Source organism: Hypanus sabinus, chromosome 21, assembly GCF_030144855.1.
Source record: "Hypanus sabinus isolate sHypSab1 chromosome 21, sHypSab1.hap1, whole genome shotgun sequence".
Classification (NCBI taxonomy): domain Eukaryota; kingdom Metazoa; phylum Chordata; class Chondrichthyes; order Myliobatiformes; family Dasyatidae; genus Hypanus; species Hypanus sabinus.
Window position 1 is genome coordinate 65,893,705 of NC_082726.1, and position 22,818 is coordinate 65,916,522.

The following is a 22,818-nucleotide window of genomic DNA, read 5'->3' on the forward strand; positions in this document are numbered from 1 at the left end:
AGATGTCAACAAAATAGAGAGAGTACAGAGGAGATTTACTAGAATGTTACCTGGGTTTCAGGTAACCTAAGTTACAGAGAAAGGTTGAACAAGTTAGGTCTTTATTCTTTGGAGTGTAGAAGGTTGAGGGGGGTCTTGATTGAGGTACTTAAAATTATGAGGGGGATCGATAGAGTTAACTTTAATGGGCTTTTTCCATTGAGAGTAGGGGAGATTCAAACAAGAGGACATGAGTTGAGAGTTAGGTGGCAAAAGTTTAGGGGTAACACGAGGAGGAACTTCTTTACTCAGAGAGTGGTAGCTGTGTGGAACGAGCTTCCAGTAGAAGTAAAATTAGATAGGTATATGTACAGGAAAGGAATGGAGGGTTATGGGCTGAGTGCAGGTCTATGGGACTCGGTGAGAGTAGGTGTTCGGCTCGGACTAGAAGAGCCGAGATGGTCTATTTCCATGCTTTAATTGTTATATAGTTATGTTGGAGTCCTGGGAGAACCAGGGTATCCCAGGGAACTACATCTGTATGAAGTGCTTCCAGCTTGAAGACCATGTTAGGGATCTGGAGCAGCAGCTGGATGTCCTTCAGCTTGTACGGGTGAGTGAGAAGATAATCAATCATAGTTACAGGGAAGTAGTCACCCCTAACTTGCAGGAGGTGAGTAGGTAAGTGACTGTCATGAGAAGGAATGGGATAGTGAATAGGCAGTTAACACAGAGCACCCCTGTGGCCATTCCCTTCAATAAGAAATATACCATTTTGGATACTGTTGTGGGGCAATGCCACGGAGTCCAAGTTACTGGCACTATGCATTTGTCCATGGTGCTGAAGGGAAAGAGAGAGAAGAGGGAAGCGGTGGTGATAGAGGACTGAATAGTCGGACGAACAGACAGGAGATTCTGTGGACATAAATGTGACACCTGGGTGGTATGTTGCATCCAAGGTGCCAGGGTCAGGGATGTCTCGGATTGCGTTCACTTCATTTTGGAGGGTGAGGGGGAGCAGCCTGGTATTAGTACATATTGGCAGCAATGACGTAGGAAGGAAAAGCAAAGAGGTCCTGAAGAGAGAATTTAGGGCAGAAAGCTGAGAAGCAGGACCTCCAGGGTAGTAATTTCTGGATTGCTACCTGTGCCAGTGAGGGTAGAATCAGGATGACTTGGCTGATAAAACTGGCTGAGAAGCTTGTGCAGGGGGCAGGGCTTCAGGTTCTTGGATCACTGGGATCTGTTCTGTGGGAGGTATGACCTGTACAAAAGGGACATGTTGCACCTGAACCTGAGGGGAACCAATATTCTCATGGGAGGTTTGTTAGAGCTGTTGGGGAGGGTTTAATTTGGAAGGGGGATGGGAACCAGAATGAAGGGATTCAAGATAAGCCATATAGTAAATAAGTAAAGATAGCATGCAGTCAGACTGTCAGGAAGGAAGGGCAGATGACAGGACAAAATTGCAGCCAACAGGGTAAATACCAGTGCATTAGGGATGCAGAATCAAAAAGGGCAGCAAATGCAGTAAGCAAACAAGTAAGCTTATTTGCACCACTCTTTTCATACACAAGGCAGTTCAAAATGCTTTACATAGATCAAGATATAAAAATCAAACATCAAAACTCAGACAATATATAAGAGAATAAAATAACATAAAAATAGATATGATAAATAGAAGTCACAGCACAGGAGATTCTAATTGAAACTACAGTGAAAAGAAAAGTTTTAAGCCTTGATTTTGAAGAGCTTAAAGTTGGGGCAGACTTCAGATCCTTTGGAAGGTTATTACAGATATGTGGAGCAGAGTAACTAAAAGTTGCTTCACCATGTTTAGTTTTGACCCTGGGGACGGTAAGCCCTGAGAGCTCAGGAAGGTTCATAATGCAGCAAGAGATTGGAGATGTATTTTGGTCCTAGACCACTCCATGCTTTATAAACCAGTAGTTATATTTTAAAGTCTAGCTTTTGGACGGGAAGCCAGCATAGTCATCTGAGAACTGGAGTGATCTGTTCTACTCAGTCTTAGTGAGGATGCTAGCAGCAGTGTTCTGGATGAGCTGCAGCTGTTTGGGGGAATTTTTATAGAGACCTGTTAAAACACCATTACCATTACAGTAAGATATTTTGTTGCTTACCAAGATTTGAGCATGTATATGTTAAACAGAAGAGCCCCTAGTATGGACCCTTGATGCACTCCGCATGTCATTTTTGTTCAGTCAGTTATGCAGCTACCAATCAATACAAAATAGTCCCTGTCCTGTAAATACAATTTAAACCACTTTAGGACTGTACTGGAAAGTCCCACCCAGGTTTCCGGTCTGCCCAGTAATATACCATGGTCAAAAGCAGCACTATGATCCAGTAAAGCCAAAACAGAAATTTTACCATCATCATGGTTTAAGCGGATGTCATTTAAAACCTTGACCAGAACAGTCTCAGTGCTTTGGTGTTGTCAAAATCCCGACCGGAGAACATCCATAGTTGCTTAATGCCAAAAAGCTGTTAAATTGCTGATAAACAACCTTTTTAATGATTTTACTTAATCATGGTAATTTTGATACAGGCCTGTAGTTATTAATTCCTGAGGCATCTGGGTTGTTCTTTTTAAAAATAGGCTTAATAATTGCAGTTTTCAGGGCTTTGGGGAAGTAGCCTGAGAAATGTTGACTATTTGCAGAAAGTCTGGTGCCATGCAGCTAAAAACATTTTTAAAATGTCAAGGGAACAGGAGGAAGATCTCAAGTGTAGCACAATTTCTAAAGTTTTATAGTCAATCAGTTTGGATTGTGATTTCTTAACTGAATTAGTTCTAAGTGAGTGAAAGGATGACATTGACTTCTGGCCTGATGCAGAGACACTGGCAACATGTCTAATCTTCTGAATTTTGTCAGTAAAAAGGAACGCAAGCTCATTACTTGACTTTATAGATAGGTGCTACTGATATTGGAGGATGAGTGAACCTATCAACTGGACCAAATACAGTACTCATAGTGTTATATCTCAATGAACAGAGTATAAGAAATAAGGTGGATAATCTTGTTGCACTTTTGCAGACTGTTGTTTATGAAGTTATGTCCATCACAGAGCCATGGTTGTAGTTGGGGGCTGAATGTCCAAGATCCATTGTATCGGAGGGATGGGACGAGGGGGTGACATGGCATTGCTGATAGAGAAAGGAATCAAATCATTAGAACAATATGACATAGGATTGGAAGATGTTGAATCCTTGTGTGTTGAGTTAAGAAACTGCAAGGGTAAAAGAACTCTAATGGCAGTTATATACAGGCGTCCCAACAGTGGCTGGGAGGTGGACTACGAATTACAATGGGAAATAGAAAAGGCGTGTCAAATGGGCAATGTAATGATGGTCATGAGAGATTTTAACTTGCAAATGGATTGGAAAAATCAGGTTGGTAATGGATCTTAAGAGAGTGAACTTGTTGAATGTCTATGAGATGGCTTTTTAGAGTGGCTTGTTGTTGTGCCTACGAGGGGATCAGCTATCTGGACTGGGTGTTATGTAATAACTGCAGGCAATTAGGGAACAGGGTAAAAGAACCCTTAGGAACCAGTGATCGCAATATGATTGAGTTCAACTTGAAATCTGATAGGGAGAAAGGAAAGTCTGATGTAGCAGTATTTCAGTGGAGTAAAGGAAATTATGAGAGAGGTATGAGAGAGGAGTTGGTCAAAGTAAATTGGAAGGAGCTGCTGGCAGGGATGTCAGCAGAGCAGCAATGGCGTGTGTTTCTGGAAAAATGAGGAGGGTGCAGGATAGACATATTCCAAAAACAAAGAAATACTCAAATGGCAAAACAGTACAACTGTGGCTGACAAGGAAAGTCAAAGCTAATGTCAAAGTTAAAAAGAGGGCATACAACAAAGCAAAAATTAACAGTAATGGGATGCTTTTAAAAACCTACAGAGAGCAACTAAAAGAATCATTAGTAGGGAAAGGATGAAATATGAAAGCAAACTAGCAAATAATATCAAAGTGAATAGTAAAAGCTTTTTCAACTAAGTGAAAAATAGAAGAGAGATGAGCATGGATATAGGACCACTAGAAAATGAGGCTAGAGAAATAATAATGGGAAGCAAAGAGATGGCAAATGAAATAAATATTATGCATCAGTCTTCACTGTGGAAGACACTAGCAGTGTGCCAGTTGTTGAAGGGTGTGAGGATTGAGAAGTGAGTGCAGTTACAATTGCAAGGGAGAAGGTGCTTAAAATGCTGAAAGAGCAAAGGTGCACAAGTCACCCGGACCAGACGAACTGCATCCTAGGGTTCTGAAAGAGGTAGCGTTAGAGAAGATTTCTGGCATGGTTCTAGAGAACTGGAAAATTGCAAATGTCACTCCACTCTTTAAGAAAGGTGGGAGGCAGCAGAAAATAAATTTTAGACCAGTTAGCCTGACCTCAGTGGTTGGCAAGATTTTGGAGTCAGTTGTTAAGGATGAGGTGAAGGAATACTTGGTGACACAGAACAAGATAGTATAAAGTCAGCATGGTTTCCTTCAGGGAAAATCCTGCCTGATGAACCTGTTGGAATTCTTTGAAATTACAAGTGGGATAGATAAAGGGGATGCAGTGGATGTTGTATATTTGGACTTTCAGAAGGCCTTTGACAAGATGCCAGACATGAGGCTGCTTACCAAGTTAAGAGCCCATGGTATTACAGGAAACTTACTGGCATTGTTAGAGTGTTGGCTGGTTGGCAGGAGGTAGCATGTGGGAATAAAAGGATCCTTTTCTGGTTGGCTGCCAGTGACTAGTGGTGTGCTGCAGGGGTTGGTGTTGGGACCGCTTCTTTTTATGCTGTATATTAATGATTTAGATGATGAATAAATGGCTTTGTTGCCATGTTTGTAGATGATACGAAGATTAGTGGAAGGGCAGGTAGTGTTGAGGAAACAGGTAGGCTGCAGAAGGACAGACAGTTTAGGGGAATGGGCAAGAAAGTGGCAAATGTAATACAATGTTTGAAAATGCATGGTCACGCACTTTGGTAGTAGAAATAAATGTGTGGACTATTTTCTAAATGGGGAGAGAATCCAAAAATCTGAGATGCAAAGGGACTTGGGAGTCCTTGTGCAGAATTCCCTAAAGGCTAACTTGCAGGTCGAGTGTGTGATGAGGAAGGCAAATGCAAAGCTGGCATTCATTTCAAGAAGTCTAGAATACAAGAGCAGAGATGTGACGCTTTATAAGGCACTGGTGAGGCCTCACCTTGAGTATTGTGAACAGTTTTGGGCCCCTCATCTTGATGTGCTGGCATTGGGGAGTGTTCAGAGGAGGCTCACAAGGATGATTCTGGGAACGAAAGGGTTATCATACGAGGAATGTTTGATGGCTCTGGGCCTGTACTTGCTGGAATTCAGACGGATGAGGGGCAATCTCATTGAAACTTTTTGAATGTTGAAAGGCCTAGACAGAGTAGATGTAGAAATGATGTTTTCCATGGTGGGGAGGGGGTGGTCTAGGATAAGACGGCATAGCCTCAGAATAGAGGGGCACTCTTTCAAAACAGGAATGCAGTGGAATTTCTTTTGACAGAGGATGGTGAATTTGTGGAATTTGTTACCACAGGCAGCTGTGGAGGCCAGATGGTTGTATGTATTTAAGGCAGAGATTGATTGGTTCTTAGTTAGACATGGCATCAAAGATTACGGGGAGGCTGGGCAATGGGGCTGAGGGGAGGGAAAAAGGATCAGCCATAATTAAATGGTGGAGCAGACTCGATGGGCCAAATGGCCTGATTCTGCTCCTATGTCTTATGGTATTATGGTCTTATAAAGAAATCTGAATGTGATCTGATCTGACCTGAATTTGAATGATGTGAATGAGCTTGGAAAATGATAAATTCACCAGTTCTGAAAGAAGTGGCTGCACACAGTAGATGCAATGTGTGCCATCCATAAAATGCGCTGTGGTTACTCTGACTGTGCCTTCACCAAGAAGGACAAACATTGCTGGCCTTGGTCACGGCACCACCTGCAGGCTCCCCTCCAGGTTATGCAAGATGTGCTGAATGGCCGCATACTGTTCCTATGTCTCATGGTCTAATGATGTTGAATGGAAGTGTATCACAGTTTGTTGCTGGATATGAACCCTCTCATTCCCCACCAATAATTATGCAGAGGCACCTTCACCAAAAGGACTAACACTGTCTCAGAATATGCCTCACGATTGTCTTCTCAGGGGTTTGGCCATAACCTTGGCCTTGCCTTTCATGCACACAGTCCATAATATGAAGACAAAGTGAGGGACAAACACAAGAGGTTCTGCAGATGCTGGAAATCCAGAGCACCACACACAAATTGAGTGCCACAGTAGTGTCACCGTTAGTGTGATGCTATTATATCTTGGAGCTTCAGAGTTTGGAGTTCCAACCCAGCGACCTCTGTGGAATGGGGGGGGGGCATTTCCTCCCTCAGTCCAAAGATGTACCAGGCAAGTTAATTGTAAATTTTCCTGTTATTAGGTTAGGGTTAAAATGGGGTTGGTCAGGGTTTGCTGAGTGGTACAGCTCGAATAGCCAGAAGTCTATTCTGCACTGTATCTCTAAATAAAATAAATAAAATACTGGAGGAACTCAGCAAGTCAGGCAGCATCTATGGAGAGGAATAAACATTGGATATTTTGGACTGCCACCTTTCATCAGGAGAACACTTATGAATGTCAATGAGGTTAATGACCAAGTAATTTATGGTGTTGCTTTAGGGATCATAGAGAGATTAGCTCTATTTGTCAGGCAACATAAAGTAACGTGCATTGTTTGTATCACGTAAAATCAGCGAGGGTTGTGCTGGGCAGCCTGCGAGTGTCACCATACTTCTGGCATCAACATAGCATGTCCACAACTCACTAACCCTGACCGTACATCTTTGGAAACCTGAACACCTGGAGGAAACCTGCATGGTCACGGGGAAAATGTACAAACTCCTTACACTTGATGTTGACACTGGGAGAAGTCCCTTTGAATGGTGCCATAGAGTCTTTTATGCTCAACTGTAAGTGGAGTTTCGATTGTCAGTCTTCTGCAGTGAAAATGCCGCATGGGATGTCTGTAAAATTTAAGAAGTCTGAACACTAAGACTTAAAAACTGAGGAGGTGAGGAAAGTCGTGAATATAGCCCTGTCCATCATGGATAAAACCCTCCCTACCATTGAGCACATCTACATGGAACGCTGTCGCAGGAAAGCAGCATCCATCATCAGTGACCTCCACTAGCCAGGCCAAGCTCTCTTCACACTGCTGCCATCAGGAAGAAGATACAGGAGCCTCAGGACTAACATCACTAGGTTCAGTAATATTTATTACCCCTTGAACATGAACAAGAAGGGATAACTTCACTCAACTTCCTTCACCCCATCACTGAACTGTTCCCACAACCTATGGACTCACTTTCAAGGGCTCTTCATCTCATGTGCTCAATATTTGTTGTTTGTTTATTATTATTATTATTTTTAATTTTTATATTTGCAGTTTGTTGTCTTTTGGGCTGTTTGTCCATCTTGTTATGTGCAATCTTTCATTGATTCTGTCATGTTTCTTCATATTTACTGTAAATGCCCACAAGAAAATGAATCTCAGGGTTGCAAATGGTGACATATATGTACTTTGATAATAAATGCACTTTGATTTGGCCACAGCACTGGGATGGATGCTTTCTATCAGTCAGCTCATTGTAAATTGACAAGTAGACTTACAGCAGCTTTCCTAACCTGGCTTCCATTCAAGGTCTAGCAATCCCAGTCATGTAATTATGGTTATTAAGTTCAGATGGGTGGTGTGTCAACAGATGGTGGATCCACAAGGAAGGAGAATTAGAGCTGATGGTGCCTCGCTGTTTGCCTGCTTTAACTGTTATTATTCGAAGGTCGACTGCCAGATTTCATTCAGTTTGGGGCAAGCTGTTCAATATAAAATGCCGTATGTACTACAAACTGAAATGCTTGTGCATCTGTGAGAATGAGAGTATCCTACTCAGCATTTTTATGTTCATTTCCAGGCTGTGGGCAGTGATGGCCTCAACAACGTTTAGACGCAGCAATGACAAAGCAGTGATCCATTTCTAACTCATGGTGGTACAGGATGTTCAGGGGAACCTGGAATTAGCAGTGTTGTGCTAACCACAGTGCATCCTGTTTGGTACAATATATAGCAGCGCACACAAAATGCTGGAGGAACTCAGCAGATCTGGCAGCATCTATGGAAACGAATATATATTTGATGTTTTGGGCTGAGACCATTTTTCAGAACTGGAAAGGAAGGGGGAAGGGTTTGTATATTCCCCCTGAAGGGTTTTTGCCCGACTGTTCATTACCCTTCATAGATGCTGCCTGGCCTGCTGAGTTCCTCCAGCATTTAGTGTGTGTTGCTCAAGATTTCCAGCATCAGCAGAATCTGTTGTTTTTTTATGAAATATGATTTAAGCACAGTTTTCTTTAAAATATTATAATGGAAAATTAGTTATTTTGAAGGACCTATCTATCTATCTATTGATTTATTGATTGATTTAGATTGCAGAACCTGCTGCATGACAACAGGAATGCTGTGAAACTGCAGGGATATTTAGTGTCTGTCAGTGGTGATGTTAATTCTTGAGAATTAGATTAGATTAGCTTTATTTGTCACATGTATATTGAAACAGGATCATAATCAGGTTTAATATCACTGGCATATGCCGTGAAATTTGTTGTTATTGTGGCAGCAGTACAATGCGATACATAACAATAATCAAATTAAATAAATAGTGCAAACATATAATCTTCTTCTTCGGCTGTCCATCGATTTTCGATTATGACTGAGGCCTGGGCCGGGTTGTATGGAAGACCGGCAGTTGCCCAAGCTGCAAGTGTCTCCCCTCTCCACGCCACCAATGTTGTCCAAGGGAAGGGCATTAGGACCCATACAACTTGGCACCAGTGTCGTCGCAGAGCAATGTGTGGTTAAGTGCCTTGCTCAAGGACACACACAGCCTCAGCCAAGGCTTGAACTAGCGACCTTCAGATCACTAGACCAACACCTTAACCACTTGGCCACGCGCCACACAAGCAAACATATAAATAAAAATTAAAAATCAAAACATGTAGTGAAATGCGTGATTTGCGTCAATAAGCAACCCAGTCTGAGGTTGTGCTGGGGGCAGTCCACAAGTGTTGCCATGCTTTCAATGTCAACGTAGTGTGCTCACAACTTACAAACTCTAACTCAGACATCTTTGGAATGTGGGAGGAAACTGAGAAACTGAGCAGACGGTCACAGGAAGAACATACAAAGTCTTCCTGCACAGCGACAGGAATTGAACTTGTCACCAGCACTGTAAGATGCTGCGCAAATGCTACACTCCTACACTCCATGGTGCAGGACAACAGGAAAGCTGGGATACTTCAGGGGAATTCAGGGATACTGTGGATTCTGGTTAATTGGGCCATTTTTTAATCGGGGCAGCCACTTATTTGGGGAAACTCTTCAAGAACAAAAACTAATTGAGAAAGTAGTTGGGATTTCCTGTGTTTATTTGGTATACTGTGCCAATTAATTGAGACAGGAAGACTATTGACAAACAGTTTCTAACTAACATCAGACATTGTGCACTTGTGTAACCATTAGACGCTACACGTTGGTTGAAATGGACAATTTTTAAATAGCGTGTGTTAGTTTCAAAAAGTTGTTGATAGATGCCAAGAAATAAGCAGTAAGACAATTCAGAACTGTTTTGCTCACTGTGGTTTCAAGCATTCAGGCCTGAAGATGCTAGAAATGGTGATATTATTTACAAACTGGGGGAAGTGTATACAGCGAAGTTGAGAACTAAAGGGAAACAGATGGTCCGTTAGTATAGCGGTTAGCCACACTATTACAGTGCCAGTGATCCGGGTTCAATTCCATCACTCTCCATAAGCAATTTGTACGTTTTCCCCATGACTGCATGGGTTTCCCCTTGGTGGTCCGGTTCCCTCCCACATTCCAATTACGTACGGTTTGTATGCTAATTGGTCACAGGGGTGTAATTGGGCAGTGCAGGCTCGTTGGAGCGGAAGGGCCTATGTCTGTAAATAAAACAAAATGGAAAAAAATAAGATTATGTGATGAAAAAGCATTTCAGGATGTATATTGTCTCCATTTCTCTGACATTAAAAGTACCTTTGAAACCTTGAAATTAAATTAAAAAGGAAAAGTGTCTCAAATACGATCAGTTCTTGAAAGCAAATGTAACTCTTTGAATCTTTCAATAGGTGTTGTTTTTTACCCACACTGGCCACGGTGTTGGGGTCTAATACTGATTCTCCGGTGGTTGGTGGAATTGGGAATGGTAAGTAGGCAGTTCCATACAATGTTTTATATTCTATTTAATAATTGTGCACTTCTTAGATGGTAAATAACACTGTACAGATAGGGACAGCTGGAATACTTTAATCAAACCACTTCCCTTTCTGCAGCACCCAAAATGATGGAGGAATTCAGCAGGTCAGGAAGCGTCTATGGAAGGGAATGAACAGTCAATGTTTTGGGCCTAGATCCTACATCAGGACTGGAAAGTAAAAGGGGAAGATGCCAGAGTAAGAAGGTGGGGGAAGGGGAAGGAGTACAAACTAAGATGGTAATAGGTGAAGCCAGGTGGGTGGGGTAGAGGAGATGAAGTAAGAAGCTGGGAAGTGATAGGTGGAAAAGGTGAAGGGTTGGAGAAGAAGGATGTTGATAGGAGATGGGAAGCCCTCACTCCTCCCCAACCTTATTCTGGCTTCTTCCCTCTTCCTTTTCAGTCCTGATGAAGGGTCCTGGTCTGAAACATTGATTACCTATCCATTTCCACAGAAGCTGCCTGACCTGCTGAGTTCCTCCAGCATGTCGTGTGTGTTGATCTGGATTTCCAGCATCTGCGGAATCTAGGGTTTTATGTTTACAGCTTGCCTGCTGTGGCTGGACCACATTATTAGAAATTATGTCATGTGACCTCATGACTGACCAATCAAACAATCATTTCTGATACAAAGCAGTGTTGAAGGGCCTGTTCCTGTGTGGTACTGCTCTATGTTCTAACGTATCATATGGTGTACTTCCCTTGGCAGAGCAGTCAGTATCTAGGAGACTTGCATTTACATTAATATGCAGAAGGATAAGAAAGGTGCTACAAAACAGGCACATGTGGAAGGATCTCAGTCTGAAATGTTGACTGTTTATTCATCTGCATAGATGCTGCCTGACCTGCTGAGTTCCTCCAGCATTTTGGTGTGTGTTGTTCCGTATTTCTAGCACCTGCGGAGCCTCTTGTGTTTATCACTTCCCTTTTTATATCTTTTCATGCATTAATAATGTTGCATTTCATTCACAATTGCAGAAAACTCTTGCATTTTATCACGTTTTAAGAAAAATAAAATATTATGAAGTGTTCCTTGAGATGCAGTGACATGTAGAGGTATTAGGACAGAAGATTGATAACATTGTCAAAGACATAAGTTTTAAGCTCTATCTGAAACATGAAGGAAAGAGCAAAGTTTAAGAGGTGAAGAGGGGTGAGACCTTGGAACATTTCCACAATTGATGAGAATTATAAATTCAACATATTACAGAACTGAAAACCAGCATTGGTGATGTGGCTGATTATGTGGGTGATTCAAGAGGCAGAGTTGTGGATAAGCTGAGGATAGGAAGTGGGAGGCTGAGTGCACAACATTGGAATAGTCATAGTTATCCTTCCGAGACAGCTCTTCCTAAAGCACATGAACATATTGAACTCCTCTGTATTCCTAGCCAGAACTCTTATGGTCCAAGGCTGTCCCATGTCAATGACAAGTGTCAGATATGAGCATCTGTACTGCAGATTTCAACCAGGAATGCTCAAAATCTCAGCAAGGAAGCCAGCACATGGGCTAGTTAGAGTCATAGAGTCATGGGCTAGTTAGAGGCAAAGAATCAGGCCATTTGGCCCATCTAATCCATGCTGAACTATTAATCTACCTAGTTCCATCAACCTGCATCTGGACCATAGCCCTTCATACCCTTCCCATCCATGTACCTATCCTAAAATGTCAAAATCAAACCTGCATCCACCACTGCATCCTGCCACTGTGCTGGCAGCTCATCCCACACTCTCACCACCCTCTGAGTGAAAAAATTCCCACTCCTGCTCTCCTAAAACATTTCACCTTTCACTCTGACTCTTGACCTCTAGTTCCAGTCTCACCCAAGTTAGTGAAGGACTTCTGTATTTTTTGTTGTTTTGTACTTTTGTATTTCTGTCTTTCTCTATTTTTTTCTTTGGTTTCTCTTTCAGGTTGCCGGGGATTTCCACCACCTGTTGGCTTGACATACTCCACATGGTTTATGATTATCAGCTTCAGTTCCGCTGCTGATGCACATCCCATTCGATTCCTGACTCTCTTCCGGCACATGTCGAAGATGGAAAGAGATTACACTTGTTTATCCATCAGCATTTCAGCACCTGGTAACCAGCTGGTCATTTCCACACAGGAGGAGGTGTTTGAACCATTGGGTACAGTGCATTAACTCTTTCCTATAACACTCAACTTAATTTTACAAAGTTCTGGTTCTGTTTCCCGTAAACTCAGGCAATAAATATGTCGCTTCTGGTGGAATTACATGAAAGAATGTCTCTTGTCTAGTTTGCAGACTGTGTTAGGTGCTACAGAACTGAGCGCTGGGGGTTTTATTGCACTGGGTCTTATCATCCTTGATGGGATTGTAGGGAGTGGTACATTGCATAAAGATTCAAAGTATGTATGGAATATACATCTCTGAGATTCGTCTTCCCTCAGGCAGCCATGAAACAAAGAAACACCGTGGGACCACGTGGATGTGTTGATGCTTACCGCTATTTGCGCAGGGGAGGGGGGAGAGGGGGCTTTGGGGTTCCAATAGTTTTCCGTTGTTCACTCTTGGATGTCTGCAAAGGCAAGTATTTCAGGTTGTATACTGTATTCATTCTCTGATAATAACCATCAAACACCCAATGCCCAAAAAAAAGCAAATGTGCAAACAGAAGAAAGTGACTAAAGAACACACAGAGTATTAAGCATCAAACTGTGGAGTCTTCAAAAATGATCCAGGAGTGACAACTGCTAAGTCAGTCCGGTTTAGCGTCGTGTCCATGACTGCAGCCCGGAACCAGTTCTGCACCAAAGTGCCCCAATCAAATCGCACAAATAGCGAGAAAGAGTAACCGAATACACATGGAACATGAACTGAAAAGTCTTCCAGAAGTGAGTCTGCAGAGCACGTTCAGCGCTGAAGGCATTAAACAATGAACTGCAGGTTCCCCCGACAAAGAGTCCCAGAGCCACAAGCCACATCACCGAGGTGATCAAACCCAAGACTCGTGCATTTTCTTCCCGCAGCAGCAAGAGGAAAACCAGATAAATGCAGGCAGACGGTGCTGAACACCTCCTCGCTTTCCACTCTCATCCTTGTCAATTTCAACCTCACTCAACGCTTTAATCAGTGGGGAGTAATGGAGCTGACCATGGGTTTGTGTTCCACCATTAGGAAATGACGGCTGCACACTATACCCTCAACTTAGCCAAATTCCCCTGGAGACAGCAAAAGCACCAGGTCACTCAGTTGGCCCAAAAATCCATAATCAAAATCAAAATCACAGACTGTAATCGATTGCAGTTCTGGAGAAGAAGCATAATTAAAAGAAGAAATAGTGTCACTGGTGCCAATGGTTATTTAACAGAGAATTCTTGAAAGTGTGTGTGTGTGTGGGGGGGTGGGGGGGAGGAATTCATAGTTTTAAACATCTTGATGATGGAAGTAAAAGGGAGTTGCAGGTTGGAAAAAATGTGAGTGATCTACTCAAGTGGAAACTGGCACGGAATTGTACAACCAAAAACAGGCCTCCTTGTATGGGAAATCCTCCTGTGTGTTTATGGTGCAAAATTCCTCTAGTAACTCAATCCAATCTGTATGTGCACATCACACCATCTACTTAGCCACCTCAGTACATTTGTACGACCAACCTATTTGCCTCAACAACTCTATTGTGCTACCTGCTTGAACTACACCTTTGTGTCAGCCGCTTCCCTGTTCCAACTACTCTATAGGTAAAAAATTCCCAGATTCCCAATTGGATTCATCTATACATATATGGGCCCTGTTTTTCATCTTGGCTGTAAGTGGAAATGTACCAATCTTGTGAATCGAATCAGGTTTGATATCACTGGCATATGTTGTGAAATTTGCTGTTGTTACGGCAGCAGTACAATGCAATACATCATAAAAAGAACTAAAATTACAATAAGAAATAGACACTTTATTTATATTTTTATTGTCATTTATAGTTTATATACAAGGGGTGATTGATATGTTCGTGGCCTAAGGCAGGAGTCAATCTTAGAAAACTTAGCTCATTTATTTTTCAACGTAGTCCCCTCCTACATTTACACACTTAGTCCAGCGGTCGTGGAGCAGATGGATCTTGGACCTCCAGAAAGTGTCCACAGATGGGTGATTTATAAGTTCGTGGCCTAAGGTAGAAGGAGATGAGTTATACAGCTCTCGTTACATGCACATGCAGGTCAACTCTTTGAGTGATTATGCAGAAAGTTTGAAGTTAATAACTCATCTCCTTCTACCTTAGGCCACGAACTTATCAATCACCCATCAGTGGACGCTTTCTGGAGGTCCAAGATCAGTATGCTCCACAACCACTGGACTAAGTGTGTAAATGTAGGAGGGGACTATGTTGAAAAATAAATGTGCTCCTACCTTAGGCCATGAACATACACCCCTCGTGTACACACACACACACACACACACACACACACACCATCGTTTAACTGGGGCAGATGTTTATTTGGAACAGCACTTAAAGAACAAAAACTAAATAGAGAAAATTGCTGGGATTCTCTTCATTTATTTGGGGTGCTGTGTTGCTTAATTAGAACAGGAGACTATCAATGAACTGCCTTGTGATTAGACCGGGGTTAAGTCCGTGGGTTGCTGGGTGGCATGGCTCATTAGGCCAAGAGGACCTGTCCTGAGCTGTATCTCAAAATAAATAAGAAAATAAAATTAACAACTTAAGGTGAGAGAGGAACGATTTAAAAGGAAGCTGACTAGCAACATTTTTATGCAGATCAAGCTTCCCGAGGAAGTGGTCAACGTGAATACAATTACACCATTTAAAGGACATCTGGGCTGGTATATGAGTAGAGAAATAGGTAATTTTAGAGGGGTATGGGTCAATGGAGGCGGCTGGGTGTGGCTGAGTTAGATAACCTGGTCAATATGGATGGGTTAGGTGTAGTTCAGGTAGGTAACCTGGTCGGTTGGAAGAGCTGGACTGAAGGACCTGTTTCCATGCTACACTCTGTGATTTTATTCTGGAAATCTGAAACTAAAAGAGAAACAGCTGAATATACTCAGGAATTGAGGCTACGTCTGCAGGAAGTTAATGTTTCAGATTGGGCACTGTCAGAATTAAAGAAGAGATAAAAAGTAGCTTGTTAAGCTGCAGGGAGGAAGAGGGAAGAGATATTTCTGATGGGTTAAAACCATTTTGACCAGGGCAATAAGCTGTAAACAAGGTTATCGGGTCAATGAGCGAATGGGAATAGTTCACTCTCTACCAGATCGACCATTTTCAGTACTCCGATACCAAAAAGCTCACCCTCAGAATGGACATATGATCCTCTATACCTCCATCCTGCATCAGAATGGTCTGAGGACCCTTTGCAGAGACCCAGCCAGTTCCCCTCCACCAACCCATTGTCTGGCTGAACATTCTCATACTGAACAACAGCTTCTCTCTGCCTTGGTAAAGCAACTAGCATAACCAGAGACCTCACCCACTGAGACAATTCCTTCTTCTCTTTCCCATCGGGCAAAAGATACAAAAGCCTGAAAGCACACACCACCAAGCTCAATGATAGCTTCAATCCCAAAGTTATTAAACTCTTGAATGGATCTCTTGTTTTGATAAATTGGACTCTTGGCCTCACAATCTATCTCGTTATGATCTTCCACTTTATTGTTTACCTGCACTGTGTTCTTTTTATAGCTTTTACACTTTGTTATACTTAGTTGTTGTTTTACCTTATTCTAGCCCAATGCACTGTGTAATGATTTGATATGTATGAACAATGTACAAGACTAACTTTTCACTGTATCTCACTACGTGTGACAATAATAAACCAATTCCAATACCATTCCGATCATTTGGAAGTCCTGATGGGAAGGTGTCTGACTCACTTGGTGATGCTTACAAAGTTCCCTTTCTTTTCTCCTCTATCCTGGTTCCCAACGTTCCTCTAAACCAAGGGTTCCCAACCTTTTTTATGCCATGGCCACTACCATTAACCAAGGGTCTGTGGTCCCCAGGTTGGGAACACCTGGGGTAGACAGTCAGAATCCTTTTGCCAGGTTATATATGCCAAGTACAAAAGAACATGCATTTAAAGTGAGGTGGGGAAGTTTAAAGGAGATATGCAGGGAATTCTTTTTACTCAGAGAGTGGTAGAGGCATGGTACTGGTAGAGCCTAGGTTACTGGTGGGAGCTGATGGGACACTGCTGTTTAAGAGGCTTTTAGACATATGAATATACTGTACATAGAATAGAGGTGTATGGATCACGAGCAGGCAGAAGGGATTTAATTTGGCATTGGGCTTGGCCCGTTCATGTACTACAGTACATTCTAACTATCTGATCAATTCTTCTTACTGTCCACTTCAGAATGGAACAAAGTAGAGCAAGACCAACAGCCATCTGCACTCACTGCCGTTGAGTTCGATATTTCCAGGTACTTGGTTATCGGTCAGTGGCACCACTTGGCTGTGACACTAAGCAAAGATGTTCGAAAAAACAGCACCGTCTTCGCCTACTTAAATGGAAAAGTCATTGGAACGGCAAAGGTGGATCATGTGGCTTTTAATTTTAAATTCACAACAATTTATAGATCCATGTCTTCCATTGCAGTCATTTATTTTAAACTGAAAGCATTTCATTGTTTTCTATGTGAGCTGCTGTAATGTTTTTTAAAAAAATATGGTTTTCACATGAATCATTTTGAGGAATTTCTCTTCCTGGTGTTCAATATCCTTAGTCCTAGATGGAGGATCAAAACATCATCCACAAGCTATTCTCACAAAACAAATTCTTTCCTATTTCTCTTGTGCCAACATGAGGCCTCCCTCAGGGTAGAGGAGCAATACCTTATATTCCTTCTGGGTAGCCTCCTACTTGATGACATGAATATCAATTTCTCCCAGTAAAGACATTCCCTCCCCCTCCCCTCTTCTTCTATTCCCCACTCTGGCCTCTTACCTCTTCTCACTTGCCCATCACCTCCCCCTGGTTCCCCTCCTTCCCTTTCTCCTATGGTCCACTCTCCTCTCCTATCAGATTCCTGCTTCTCCAGCCCTTCACCTTTCCAATCCACCTAGCTTCACTTTCTAGCTATCCTTTTCCCCCTCACCCACTTTATTCTGGTGTCTTCCCCCTTCCTTTCCAGTCCTGAAGAAGGAACTTGCCCAAAACATCAACTGTTTATTTCCCTCCATAGATGCTCCCTGAACTGCTGAGTTCCTCCAGCATTTTGTGTGTGTGGCTTTGGATTTCCAGCATCTGCGGACTTTTTTGTGTTTATTATTCCTTTCCTTTATCCACGATTATAGCCTTACCACATTTTATATCAGTTGCCCTGCTACTGTACTAAATCAGTGTTTATGGACAGAAACTGAGTAGCCTACACAGAATTTTAATAATACATACAGATGTGAGGAGTATCTCAGTCAATTGATTTGGAAAGGAAAGCCATTAACAAACCATTTATAAAAAAGCAATACAAATGGCGTAGTGGTTAGGATCGACGATCAACTTTATTCACCATATATATGTATTAGAAATTTATTGCGGTGTGTTGGCACAGCATGCAACAAATACACCATTCAACAATTGTAAAGGATAAAGAATTATATAAACCATAAAGTTAGAGATTAAAGACTTTTTAAAAGCTATATACTGTACCTGGAATTTAACGCATTTGATTTTTGGGATGGCACAGTAACGTAACGGGTTAGTGCAATGCTTTGCAGTGCCAGTGACTGGGGTTCAATTCCTGTCTGGAAAGAGTTTGTATGTTCTCCTTGTGACTTAGTGAGTTTCCTCCAGGTGCTTTTCTGTTTCTCCCTCATTCCAAAGACATATGGGTTTGGACTAGAAGGGCCTATTCCTGTGCTGTCCTTCTACATTAAATTGAAGATAGACTTACGGAAGGTGTATCGGCAGTGTTGTATTTCCAATTTGGCTTGCTTACTCTGGACAGCGAGCAACTTCTGTCAGTGGTTCAGAATGTTAACATTTCAGTGACAAAAGGTGTGTGAAGGTGGTTTGCTGGGCTTTACAGCTGTCACCAATTGGGGTTCAGTGCCTACTGCTGCTTGTAAGGATTTTGCATGTTCTCCCCGTGAGCATGTAGTTTTCTCTGGTTTTCTCCCACATTCCAAAGACATAGGTTAGAGTTAGTGAGTTGTAGGCATGCTACATTAGCACTGGAAACATGATGACACTTGCAGGCTGCACAATCCTCACTGATCTGATTGGTGCAATATTTCACTGTAATTTTCAATGTACATGTGACAAATAAAGCCAATTCATCTTGAATTTGCAGATAGTGGAGTAGTCTGAAATTAATTCAGATTTTCCTCAGCATCTGGAAATCAGAGTTGTTGTTGCAGGATTCAAGAAATCATGCAGTAAGCAGGTGAAGTTTGTTCTTGATTGTGAGTAATTGATGATTATTTTGCCTGTAACAGATGCAGTACATTCAGACATTTCCAGGGATGCATTTCTCTTTGGATTCTTCAGCTGTCATTGACGTTCACGGACTTGTTGGGACTCCCCAGATCTGGAAGCAGAGATCTTCCTTAGTCTGGCGTCTCGGCCCTACTTATCTCCTTGAAGAGGCGATTTCTTCGGAGAGTGTTGAATTCATTCACCAACTGGGGCCAAATTATTTAGGAAACTTTCAGTCTGTTTATTTACCAGGTAGGTTGGTGATCCATGGACCACCAGTGAAATTCCATTTCAGCCAGTTCCATAACTAATCTCTTGCTTCTTATTTTACAGTGAATGATTTGACCAATTCACCAGTGCCTTCAATTCTTGTGGCAGAGGAGAAAGTGTCCTTTGGCATCAATGTAATATCTTCAGAAGTGATGACCATAACAGATATAAGAAAAACATATAATGAAGTGGACAGCCGATTAATATCAAGTGAGGTACATTCACCAAGTAATTTTTAAATTATATACTCAAAATTTAGCATCATTTTTGTTTGTGAAAATTCTTAGATTTGGTGGAGGTTTTAAACTACTGGCAGTGTTGTATTTCTAGTTGGGCTTACTTCCTCTGGACAGTGAGTGACTTATAAGACTATAAGATATAGAAACAGAATGAGGTCATTTGGCCCATTGAGTCTTCTCCGCCATTTCATTATGGCTGATACAGTTTCTTCTCAGCCTGAATTTCCTGCCTTAATATGTATGGATTTCTCTTGAACTGGAATACTGCTTCTGCTAAGATGGCTTGTGCCTGGACGCAGCAGCCTCAGGGGCAAAACAAAGATGTTTTTGTCTTTTTTAAACTCTTTTTTTGCAATCCCAAGACCCTCTGGACATTAAGAACTTCAAATACTGCAGGTATACCCTATCAGCAAGTGGCCTGTTGGTGGAGAAACTGGCCTTGGTACAGGCCATGTTGCTGCCTGCTACATAAAGGCATTGGAACTGCTGCGTGAAGGCAGTGTGCCATCTAACAGCGAGTGATTGTCTTGGATGTTTTCTTGTTGGATATTGGTAATGTAGAATACTGCAAGTCCAGTTCACTGGCTTATTGGTGAGACAGACCGAGGGAGCTGTGTGGCCTTGGTTATGGTGTGGACTCGGCCTCATGCCACAGGCTTGCCTGATGCAGCTGCCCAGGAGAGAAGACGCTGGAGACGGTGTGGTGTGGTGTCCATGCTGGATGGGTGGTTGGGGGGGGGGGGGGTTGGTTCCTCCCATTGGTGCTGCCCTCCAGTGGTGGAGGATAAGCTGGATTATGTACGCACTTTCTTTTATCTGCATACTACTGAGGGGTTGTTTTCACCAACAGTATCCTTACACAAATCAATTTATAGGACATGTCACTCAGGGACAAGGGCTATATTTTATCCTGTGTTCTATATGTGCCTTGTGCTGTGTACGACAGTTGGTATTGTGTTTTGTTCCTTGGCCCCAGAGGAACACTGTTAAGTTTGGCTATATTCATGGGTATTCATGTATGGTTGAATGACAGTTAAACTGGAACTTGAGTTGTTTCCAGATTTCTGTTATTAATGTTGTTGTGTTCATTTTTCCCTTTTGTTGTGGGCAGTTGGGAATTTCATCACGAGATGATGCAATGCCCATTATTATGGTGAAAAACACAGCCAGCCATCTCCCAGGACCTGCCCGAACAATTGGGGCACCACTTGCAAGCTTCTTTGGTAAGAAACATCAAGTTATTTTACAGTAAATTATCAGGATTATGGGTACATTAACACAAGAGATTCTGCAGATGCCGGAAACACACAAAATAGGGGCGACACATTTGTGATGCAGTTAGCGTTATGCTATTACAACACCAGTGACCAGGGTTCAGTTCCACTGCTCTCTGTAAGGAGTTTGTCTATTCTCTACAGAACTGCCTGCGTTTCCACCAGTTGCTCCGATTCCTCCCACATTCCAAAGACGTATGGGTGTACTTGGGCAGTGTGGGCTTGTTGGTCCAGAAGGACCTGTTAACTGATTAGTACCTCTAAATAAAAATTATAAAGAGAGCTTGGAGGAACTCAGCAGATCAGACAGCATTGTTGGAGGGATTTGAACAGTTGGAGTTTCAGGCTGAGACCCTCCATCAGGACTCTATAGAAATGAACTACTGAACCAAGGCAGACAAAATGGAGTTGAGATTAGTCCATTGTTGCAGAAACAGGTGGAAACGGTGGGCCTACTGGGACAGTTAGGTTTGTGGATCCTGGGTAGAAGATTGAAACAAGGCAGGTTGGGAAACAGATTGGAGAAATTAGAGGAGAAATGTCTGGAGGTAACAAGGTTGGTGATGGTGTTGGAGACAGTGCCCTGATGCTTCTCAGTGACGTCCTTGCTCAGGGGTAAGAAAGAGGAGTCTGAGAACTACCGTACAGTGATGTCAGGTTGATAAAATGTTGCTCTTTATTATTTTTAAAACCTCACAGAGAGATGTTTTCTCTCTGTCTGTCCTGAGTATGTTGCCTTCCACTGGGAGTGTGTGTGGTTGCACACCTAGCACACTGACTTCACGTGTGAGCTGACACAATAGGGCAATTATTGAGAGTGTACAGCACTGTCTGCCTGTGAGATCGGCTTCTGAACAAAGCCCTATTCTGCCCTTACAATATTCTTGAAAAGCCTGTCCAGTCATGTTCACCTGATTATGGGAAGAATGTGGAAGACTTAGGGAAAGGGCGTGAGGTTTAATGCAGCCTGGATTAGAGAGCATGTCCTATGAGGGAAAGGTTGAGCAAGCTCGGGCTTTTCTCTCTGGAGTGAAGGGGGATGAGAGGTGACTTGAAAGAGGTTTCAAGATGTTAAGAAGCATAGGTCAAGTTGACAGCCAGATGCTTTTTTCCCAGGGTGGAAATGGCTAAAATGAAGAGGCATAATTTTAAGATGATTGGAGGAAAGTATGGGGAGGGTGTCAGAGGTAAGTTTTTTACACAGAGAGCGGGAACTGCATGGAACACCCTGCCAGGAGTGATGGTAGAGGCAGATACATTAAGGACATTTAAGACACTCTTAGACTGTCACATAGTTGGAAGGAAAATAGAGTGATGTGTGAGAGCAAATAATAGATTGAACCCAGTGTGTTAGAAAGTCAGCACAGCATTGTGGGCCGAAGGGCCTGTATTGCTCCATGATCTATTAAAGAAGAGCAAGTTGTTCTTGCTGGAGTTTATTGTGTCTGATTACCTCCATTACAACAGAGATGTTTCAAACAATACCTGATTTTTTGGCCTATTTTGGAATATCCTGAGCCATGAAGGCACCTATGTAAATGCAAGTCATTTTTTTAAACATTGCTCCTTCCTTTTTTATGTAAAAAATGCTGTTTTTATTATTTGAACACTTGCAAAGGCACAATCATGCCTAGGGAAATCCATCCATGCATACATTTGTTCTATTATTTGTATTGATAAGTACAAATGCATTTCAGTGTGGCAATGTTGACGAAGAATCTTGACTAATTTGTCACACGGGCTCCCTGCTACCATTATTACCATCAGGATGGATATAGGGTATCAACAAGCGGCTTGGTATAAAAGTCTTGCTGAAGGATTGACGAGAGCCCAAGAGCTTGCAGAGATTGATAAGGGAATTGTTTTGAAGATAATCCTAACTATTTATTTGATTGCAGTAATTAGTCCTTGGTAATAGTTCCCTTTGTCTTTCAAATGAGGTGACAAACCACAGCCCCAAACGCCCTGCACAAGTGAATGGTCCCCCGATACAGATCCTAATGAGTGGAACCACTAAAGGCTGAGGGCCTGGACAAATTGCACTGCCTAATTTCTGTATCATTATTTACCCCCTACTGTGACAGCATTCTGTTACAAACAAGTCATCAGGACCTTTTAGGTCTTTCTGCTGAAATATTTTGAAAAGGTTTATTTTATTGAGGTAATTACAATGCGTTCTATTCCCCTTTGAGAAAATCCTTTAATTAAAAAAAACAAACTATGTCAATACTTTACTCTGGCATGTATGAATTTATAGCACTTTTAATATTAATGTTTCCAGTTATA

At 42.2% G+C, this 22,818-nt stretch overlaps 1 protein-coding gene across 1 annotated transcript in view; it reads left to right on the forward strand.

Moving 5' to 3' along the window:
- Positions 1 to 22,818, forward strand: part of wdfy4 (WDFY family member 4) — a 306,893-nt gene that overhangs the window by 71,769 nt on the left and 212,306 nt on the right. The window contains exons 16-21 of the mRNA XM_059946114.1: positions 10,230 to 10,306; positions 12,269 to 12,487; positions 16,689 to 16,867; positions 18,770 to 19,001; positions 19,083 to 19,234; positions 20,370 to 20,481. Coding sequence (XP_059802097.1) covers positions 10,230 to 10,306; positions 12,269 to 12,487; positions 16,689 to 16,867; positions 18,770 to 19,001; positions 19,083 to 19,234; positions 20,370 to 20,481 — 971 coding nt within the window. The remainder of the gene's footprint in view (positions 1 to 10,229; positions 10,307 to 12,268; positions 12,488 to 16,688; positions 16,868 to 18,769; positions 19,002 to 19,082; positions 19,235 to 20,369; positions 20,482 to 22,818) is intronic.